The sequence below is a fragment of the Alnus glutinosa genome, chromosome 14 (assembly GCF_958979055.1).
Source record: "Alnus glutinosa chromosome 14, dhAlnGlut1.1, whole genome shotgun sequence".
NCBI lineage: Eukaryota > Viridiplantae > Streptophyta > Magnoliopsida > Fagales > Betulaceae > Alnus > Alnus glutinosa.
Window position 1 is genome coordinate 1,235,331 of NC_084899.1, and position 8,822 is coordinate 1,244,152.

Sequence of the window (8,822 nt, forward strand, 5' to 3'; positions counted from 1 at the left end):
CCGAACCTAAGATGTTACATTATACTTTTAGGCGTCGCATTCTGGGATGAAACCGCACGTGGATCGGCACGGTTGACTTGAGCCATCGCCTCCGGCCTATCGGTGCCTACTAGCTAGTTGCATAAACGTCAATACGAAAGGCGAAAGCAATTCTGCTCTCCAAGGGCCAAGGCCATAATATATATGCATTATATTATGCACAGCCATCGACTCCATCCTGCTGCGCGGAGGTTAATAGTTAATACCACTGCCGCCACGGTGGGGCTCCGAGAGCTCAAAGATTTCCTGGTTCTCGTGGCACACCAGGACACGTGTCTGCGGCAGATCTGGACCCACCCACTTCCCCACTTGGCGATCTAATAGTAGCCGCTAGATCCATTAGCCTGCCTTTGATCGTACTCAAATCTAAATGATGGAGACACAAGCCTGGCGTCATGGTCCATGGACCACCCATTAAAACAACACCCGGAGCGCACCTTATCATCACCTCTTTCTCTTTCCGCAATCTGTCCCCGCCAGTCCGAACCCTCTCTCATCACCCAAAACCCAATTTCAAAAAATCGACTTAAATCCATCCGTAACCGTGTAAAAGCCTCGGAAGGACCGTCGGATTCATTCACCACCACAAAGACTAGCCAATAAGCGGACGCCCCGTCACGCCATCAGAATAATAGCCAAACCTACTGTCACACGCACCGGATCCTCCCCCTTAAAAAAAATTTCTTTTTAGTTTTATTTGACCGTGTATATACCTTTCCCTACCCTCTGGACTCTGGACTCTGGTTATTTTTGGCTCTCAGAGCCATCGCATCTAAATAGCCCTTGACAACTGTCCTATTCCCCATTCTGTCCCCTCTTCTTCTCCTTCAAATCTCTGTATCTTAAATTCTTTTTCGAGCCCTGGAACTGTACGCACATGGACGGAGGAGGACAGTACAACCCGCGCACAGTGGAAGAGGTCTTCAGGGACTTCAAGGGCCGTAGAGCCGGCATGATCAAAGCCCTCACCACTGGTCTCGCACTTGCACTTTGAATTAACTCTCTCCTTTTCTCAATTTTTATCCTTTCAGAGTGTTTGGGTTTTCGGTACGAATTTGCTCATTCTGCAAATTGTAATGGCTCTGATTTTTTTTTTTTTTTGGTTTTTGTGTGATTTTGTAGACGTTGAAGAATTTTATCAGCAGTGCGATCCTGGTTAGGGTTTCTACCTTCGCTCTTCTTTGCATCTCTGTGTGCGCGCAAGTGTTTTAAGTTGGGTTTGAGATTACAATGTGTTTAAGCGTATAAGACGTTAGTCAGTTCGTTGCCTTTTCCAAAATAATTGTGGTCGTGAACTTAAATTTTATTGCTTGAGTTTTATATTTGCAATCTTTGTCGTAATTGTTACGTTTATGGTTGTCGCGGTAATTTGCATTTGTTCAATAAGCGAAGATAGTCATTAGCAACTCTTCGTATGCCTGTTGCTTTAACATTATGATTCTTGTTCGATGGCTTGCTGCTTGGAACATAGATTTTTTTCTCCGAAATTCTGTTTTTTTTTTTTTCCGATAGTGTTATACGGGGTGTGTTTCAGCTGTCTTGATGGCAAAACTCATTATTGCTGTTTATTTGCTGACTGTGTTTATGACAAATGAAGTGCCCTGAAGATGCATTATTTAATGAATTGTATATAGCAAATGCCAGATTTGATTATTGTGTTTCTTTATTTTCTGGAGTCATGGATGTTTGCAATTCATTATATCGGAATCATTTTCTCAAAAAAATTCGTTGGGTTTTTTGCTCTTTATATTTGTTCTTCATTTAATTCTCCTCACAATTCTTTTTCGTGAACTTTTTGTAGGAGTTTTGACACGCTTGGTTCAACATTCCTGCTTTTGATACCATTTTTGGTTGTGCATTTTCCTTAATATCACAAAGTCAATCTTTTCAGTTAACTTTCTTCTAGTAGTTCTCAGGAAACATGATTATCTGCATTTTCTTATTTAAATTTAATCTTCTTCCGATACTTTCCATTTGTATGTAAAAGTTACCTTTTTTATGGATGGCACTATGAACCTAATATGACAATTTTATTTATCAAAGAGGTAACAAAGTTATTGCAGAGGCACTTGTTAAATTTTTTAACTGCAATGATATATCTTGATCATACTTTTCTAGATATATCTTGATATTGATGGCTACTCATCATTGTGCATAATACTTTGACATGGGCCTTGAATTATTTTTGGCGATGGTTGTTGCTGAGAATGTATCCTAGTACTTCTGATATTGGATTATATGGTCGTCCTATAAGGATGCTCACACTGAACATTTCTTATGCAAGCCCAATGTTTTGCAGACACATTTGCCCCTGTGTGTAATAAATTTTGTGGTGGGTTATATTGTAAATGATAAGTAGAATATGCTAAATGACACTGAATTTATCATTTACTTGCTGTGTCTACCTTCTGACGGTTACTGATGCCTATTTTTCTTGACTAACTGGTGCACCTTCAGAGAAGGAGAATCTTTGCCTTTATGGATTCCCTAATGAACAGTGGGAAGTTAATTTACCTGCTGAAGAAGTGCCTCCGGAGCTTCCAGAACCTGCATTAGGGATCAACTTTGCCAGAGACGGCATGCAAGAAAAGGACTGGCTATCTCTGGTTGCTGTTCACAGTGATGCATGGTTACTTGCAGTGGCATTCTATTTTGGTGCCAGATTTGGTTTTGATAAAGCTGACAGGTATATCCTCTTTCATCTATCACTTCTCTATTATGTTCTTAGCCTTTATCAAATACTTTTTTGCTTCCATTGCGATTGTGCTTTGGCTGACTTAAAAATACGGAGTAAAGACTATAAGAGAAAACACATTTATCATAACAGCTTCATAAACCCCCATGATGATAAGGTTTGCTTTTGTTTTTACAAAATTTCTATATGGTTTGTGTTTTGGAGTTCTGTTGATAATTTTCAGTTTCTCATCTGTGTTTGTGGATTTCGCGTTCTTTGTGATTGAGCTTGTGTTTGTTTGTGAGTGTAATCTGCACATTTATTTAGAACCCAGGACTAGGAAATAATGGATAATGACGTGACTGTTGATTTTTGACATGGACTATTGGTTTAAACTGTGGCTGAGCGCAAATGGTTTTTGGGTGATGCTTAGGTTGTTTCTAATATTTCCTTATTTACCTGTAAAATGAAATTTCTGACACAGGAAACGTCTCTTTACTATGATAAATGATTTGCCAACAATATTTGAGGTTGTGACGGGATCTACAAAGAAACAGCCGAAGGAGAAGTCATCTATTTCAAATCATAGCAGCAACAAATCCAAGTCAGGGTCTAAAGGGGTAAAAGAAATATATACTTGCTTCTCAGCTTTTGTTTTTTACTACTATGATTTTTTCCATTGCTGTGTCGGACAAAGAAGTTTGCCGTATGCATCAAAGCTAATGCCAGCTCATATATCCTTTGTCTTGCATTCATGTTTTCCAGGTGTGTCTAAGAGTCTAGTTGATTTTTATCATGTGTTTTGATGGATATATGATGAATAATTCTGAATTCTTACTCTAATGGTTAATTTTGATTGTATAAACTGCTTGAGAATTGGTAGGTGTTCTTCACATGTTACAACTGAGTCATACTTCCCCCTGTTTGGGGAGGGCTTGTTTGCTAAAAGGAAAATGGAAGAATTTAGAAAACCTGTTCAGAGATTGTAAGCGATCTATACTCAATGGAGTGTTTCATTTTCATTCTGATCTCTATTTGTACATAATTTGATGCTTGAAATGCAGAACTAGTTCAGTTGCTTTTTGATATTTGTTCCATGAGGGACCTGGTAAGTTTAAGTGGATCTTTTGCTGCTTGATAAACTCCACTTTTAAAGTGATTTTACCACAAAAAGGGCTTTTAATAATGTGGCTGTGTGCCCTTCGAATTTTGTATAAAGTGTTTATTTGTGCTAGTAATGAACACGTTCAAGTTTACAATAGAAATCTACCATTGGATTCGATGAATTAGTATCATAGAACCATGTGATTTTCAATTTTTCAACATGTCTATGTCTCGTTGTTCTAATATATGCTCCAAGTGATTTTTTTTTTTTTTTTTTTTTTTTTTTTTTTTTTTTTTTTCTTGTGGGTGTAATTTTAATCTGTGTTACATAGTAAGGCTTAGTTGAGTTGAGTTAATTTAAAGAAACTCTATTTGTGTATCTAAATGTATCAACCAGTCCTGCATGATATTTTCAATAGGTGTTGTTACTTGAAATGTGTTTCCTCATCTAGTTGCTGCTGGACAGTGGTATCTGTTTGCATTGAAGACTTTCTATGTTGGATGTTAATTTAGTGTTTAGTTTAGTTTATAATCCATGTTAATAATTACTTCATTGCTATTCCTTTCTCTGCTGCTTTACTATTTCATTTATTTTACAAAAAAAAAAAAAAAAAACAGCGAGGAGGATCCGAACCAGGCAGGTATACAAAGGTAATATTGGCAAAGGATGAGGATGAGCTAGTGGATGAGGAAGATGAGGAAGAGCATGGTGAGACCTTGTGCGGAGCATGTGGGGAGAACTATGCTGCAGATGAGTTCTGGATATGTTGCGACATATGTGAGAAGTGGTTTCATGGAAAGTGCGTGAAGATCACCCCTGCAAGGGCGGAGCACATAAAGCAGTACAAGTGCCCCTCGTGCAGCAATAAGAGAGCGCGTCCTTGATATCACAGGGAGGTGGGTTAAAGCTCACCTTTTGTAATTCTCTCATGTTGGGCTTAGCTAACTATTTAGTTAGTCAGAGAGTTTCTGTGTTGTGCCATTTTATCACAGCATATGTATTCAGTACTTTGGTCTCTTGGGGATGTTGTTATTTGGGTTAAATATTTGGTAGTTTGCAGGTTCTGAACGTGTCCATTTATTCTAAACTGGGTTATGTATCTTCCGCGGTGTAAGAAATCATTTTCCCTGTTAAACTAGGGTAGAATTTGTTTTTGTAGCTTTTGGCAAACAAGTGAGTGTGATTGCCCCAGTTCTGTGCTTGTTTTTTTTTTGAACCCTCAAGCTCTCTTAGGAACGCGTTTGTGACTTGGAAAAAGTTCCTAGCATTACTCGATATGAAAGAGTAATGCTAAAAGAGTCTCTTTTTTTTTTTTTTTTTTTTTTTTTTTTTTTTTTTTCTATTTCTTTTTCACAATGCTCACGCAATAAGAAAATTGTAACACAAATTGGATTGATGTGTGATCTACCTCTTCTACGAGGGAGGCTAACTTTGCCCATATTCATTTTTATTTATTGAATTATTATTATTTTAAATTTATGTTATATAATTCTGATTTTTGGAGCACATATCCATTGCAAAGCAGGATTGTGGGCATAACTTAACCAAAGAGAAAAGATCAAATGAGACATCAGAGATGAAAAATGAAAAGATATTAATTCCACTTGATCTTTTAGGATCGATGTTTACAGAAATGCTGGGAATAATTGCAAGGATGGATTCCTCATGGATCTCATACAAGCGTTATGAATTAAGAAGAAACAAACATAGAAGTTCAAAAGGCTCCCCCATTTGAAGCCTTTGGAAGTTGAGAAGGAGACCTTACCGTCTCATTCTCAAACCAACCCCAATATTGAGGATTACAATTCATTGGAGAAGACGGTACTGTAAGAGGCCTTGGCGTAAATGGACCTGCACACCCTTTCCAATTTGTCAAGCACTTCACCACAACATCTCCCAATCTACCTCCATTGATGGCCTCATAAACCTTCTCTATATCCTCACCTGGGCTCACCTTCTTTGCTCCGGTGAGAAGCTCGGTCCCCACTTCACTCCTCACAAACCGATATATAGGATAAGTCCTGCATTTCTTGATTCTGTTTGCCACCGGAAAATCTCCATTCTCAAATCTATCCCGCGCTTTGGCTACCTCTTCTCCAAGTCTTGCTTTCAGTTCGTCAAGGAATATTGGTATCCGCTTGAAAATTGAGAAGCCCTCGTCATCGCCATTTTCAGCCTTTGGAGGATCTACGAGTGCTTTCTCTACAAGTACTTCTCGCAGTTTAGGCAAGAGAGCATAAGAGGGATTAGTGGGGTCGTCGAGATAAGAGAAAATGGGCTGGTGCTCAACAACTTGCAACAGTTCTTTCTCGCAGAAACGGGATTCAAGCAGTGATCCATCTTCAGCGGAGTAAAGGGTCTTCCTCACAACTTGGAGGAGGACATGTTTAACAACCTCCCTCATGTTTTCCTCCAAATGTCTCAGATCAATTGCCTGGCAAAGTGCCACCATGTATGTGGCTGACATGAGCTTCAAGATCTCAATGGCTTCAGCACTCTTTCTGGCTGAAATCAAACCAAGAGAATTTACATCTTGATTGTGTTGTTCAGCACTCTGTACATGTGTTGTGACAGGGTTGGCCAGGTACTGAAGCTCAGAGCAATATGAAGCCATGGCTATCTCTGCCCCTTTGAAGCCATAATCCAAGCTCGGATTAGGCCCGCCACTCAAATTGGAAGGCAAGCCATTGTTGTAGTAGTCACATACGAGTTCAGAGAACTGGGCAAACATAAGCTTCCCAATTGCTGCAACAGCAATGCGGAGATTGTCCATGGAGACACCGATTGGCGTACCCTGGAAATTCCCTCCATGGAGAGCAATATCTCGAGCAACGTCGATCAACGGGTTGTCATTCACAGAGTTGATTTCCCTTTCAATTGAATGCGTTGCCATACGAATAACTTCAATTTGGGGTCCGAGCCATTGGGGAGAGGTTCTGAGTGCATACCTGTCCTGTTTTGGCTTTGTCAATGGGTCTTTCTCGTAACGAAGCTTTGCCTCTTTCATGTAGTCGCTTTCATCCAAAAGGAACTCCATGATAGCAGCTGCTTCAATCTGCCCAGGGTGGTGCTTGAGCTCATGCGTCAACGGGTCTGTGAACTCGGAATTGCCAAGCATGACTTCACAGAACAAAGCAGAGAGAATTTCTGCAAAGAGAGACAGAATGTTGGCATCAAAGCAAACTGTTGCGGCCACAGCCGAGCCAACAGCTGTCCCATTCACAAGAGCTAGACCCTCCTTTGCTTGAAGCTCGAAAGGAGCTGGAATTCCTGCTCTCTTCAGAGCTTCCACGGCTGTGATTTCTTCATTTTCAGGGGTGACCACTTTGGAATTATGGCGGCCAGTTAGTAAACCGGCAATATAAGAAAGTGGTACAAGATCCCCGGAAGCAGTGATAGTCCCCCTTAGAGGCAATTTCGGGATCAAATTCTTGTTCATCAGCTTGGCCATGGCTTCGAGTACCTCCCATCGAATACCGGAAAAGCCTTGCATGAGTGTGTTTGTGCGAACGAGCATAGCTACCTTTGAATAAGTGGAGGGGAGATTCTCTTTCCCGATCACTCCGGCATTAAGGAACCGTATAAGCTCTGTCTGGAGGTGAACCGTTTTGTTGGTGCGCCGGTGTGAAGTGGCTCCGAAACCAGTGGTAACACCATATGTGTCAGTTCCGCGGGAGATATTGTCGGCAACCCAGTTGGCGCTTTTGGCCACACGTTCACGAGCCACGGCTTCATCAAGGTTAACCTTTACTTCACTGCGGCGTGCGACTGCAGTGACCTGAGCAACAGTGAGGGAGGTGCCCTGGATGTCAACGCTTTCCACCTTTGAAAATTGGGAGACCATGCGGCAAACCTCATCAAAATGGGTGCATTGGAGGGCCTCTGAAGCTTTCTTCCAATGTAGAGGGGCTGACAAGTGAGAATTTTCTGATACACAAATGAGGTTTGCGGTGTCTTTTGGGAGAGGGAGGGTTGAGGGACGGGCGTTTTTGAATGGGCGGGCAACTCCTTCGGTTGTTGCCATTGTTGCCGGATTAATTGGATGAATGAGAGGAGATTTCAAAGGGTGAAGACTGTGAAGCAGAGTTGTTTTTGGGTTTGGGAGATAAGAAGTAGGAGTGTCGTGTATTTATAGTAGTGATCGATCGAAGGGCTAAATTAAGGGCGGCCCGCCAGCATGATCATTGATCAACGTCCAAGTCTTTGTGATGGGGGTAGAGGGTTGGTGAAGTTTTTGGTTGGTGGGGTTCTGCGAAAAGGTCACTTTACTTCTTCCAAGTGCCCCAAACAAGACCGTTGACTCTTAAGGGTTAAAGCATGTGTTTGCTTATCAAATTATTTAAAGACGTACGAGAATTGAGAAAGAAAGTGCATGTCAAGATTGACCAGCCGGCTAAGCTGAGTGTTTTGTTTGGTATTTCACCACACCTACTCCAACACAATGTATTGAATAATATTAAGCTTATTGAATATTGAATAATAATCCACATGTTCGATTTCTATAAAACAACATTTTATAGGTAGGGCTATGAGTTCATGAATCAGCAAGTAAAATTAAACCCAAACAACTAGTTTGTAATAGGGCTCTCTTGGTTCTGATAAAATTTATCTCCCATTTCTTAAACTGAAAACATTAAAATACTTAACTTCGTTTTCTAAAATCAAGGTATAATTCGTTTAAGCAAAATACTCATTTTGTTTAAAAACTCAATAAAGTGATTATTTACTATTTAACCGTATTAGTCCTTCTCTTAGGACTAGTGCTGAATGTATAATTTATGTTCGATCTTTGGTTGTCCAGTGTACAACCGTACTCAACATAGGGCTATCGAGCGTATACCCCACTCGACCTAGGGCATCGAACGTATGACTCCACTCGACCTTGGGCATTGAGCTTATGACCCAGCTCGACTTAGAGCATGTCGAGCATAAAACCCTTTTAATCATAGGGCTTGTTGAGCACACAACTCCACTCAACCTAAATCGCCTTTGGCCTTTCTCTCT

The 8,822-nt window shown here is 40.6% G+C and overlaps 2 protein-coding genes across 2 annotated transcripts; one reads left to right on the forward strand and one right to left on the reverse strand.

Annotated features, from left to right (window-relative positions):
* Positions 1–446: 446 nt before the first annotated feature.
* LOC133857120 (PHD finger protein ALFIN-LIKE 4-like) lies at positions 447–5,034 on the forward strand. Its single transcript, XM_062292251.1, has 5 exons — positions 447–1,013; positions 1,162–1,194; positions 2,497–2,725; positions 3,198–3,333; positions 4,436–5,034. Exons 1-5 carry the CDS (start codon positions 917–919, stop codon positions 4,700–4,702), a joined length of 762 nt encoding a protein of 253 aa, XP_062148235.1. The 5' UTR covers positions 447–916; the 3' UTR covers positions 4,703–5,034.
* A 361-nt stretch (positions 5,035–5,395) lies between these two features.
* On the reverse strand, positions 5,396–7,929 carry LOC133857119 (phenylalanine ammonia-lyase-like). The gene has a single exon (XM_062292250.1). It carries the CDS (start codon positions 7,840–7,842, stop codon positions 5,533–5,535), a length of 2,310 nt encoding a protein of 769 aa, XP_062148234.1. The 5' UTR covers positions 7,843–7,929; the 3' UTR covers positions 5,396–5,532.
* Between the last annotated feature and the right edge of the window lie 893 nt (positions 7,930–8,822).

What these genes read in the sequence shown, in the direction of transcription:
- LOC133857120 (XM_062292251.1), top strand. Translation starts at nt 917, where the DNA reads ATGGACGGAGGAGGACAGTACAACCCGCGCACAGTGGAAGAGGTCTTC. An exon ending in GATCAAAGCCCTCACCACTG is followed by an intron (nt 1,014 to 1,161) that starts GTCTCGCACTTG and finishes GTGATTTTGTAG; the next exon opens with ACGTTGAAGAATTTTATCAG. An exon ending in GGTTTTGATAAAGCTGACAG is followed by an intron (nt 2,726 to 3,197) that starts GTATATCCTCTT and finishes TTTCTGACACAG; the next exon opens with GAAACGTCTCTTTACTATGA.
- LOC133857119 (XM_062292250.1), bottom strand. Translation starts at nt 7,842, where the DNA reads ATGGCAACAACCGAAGGAGTTGCCCGCCCATTCAAAAACGCCCGTCCC.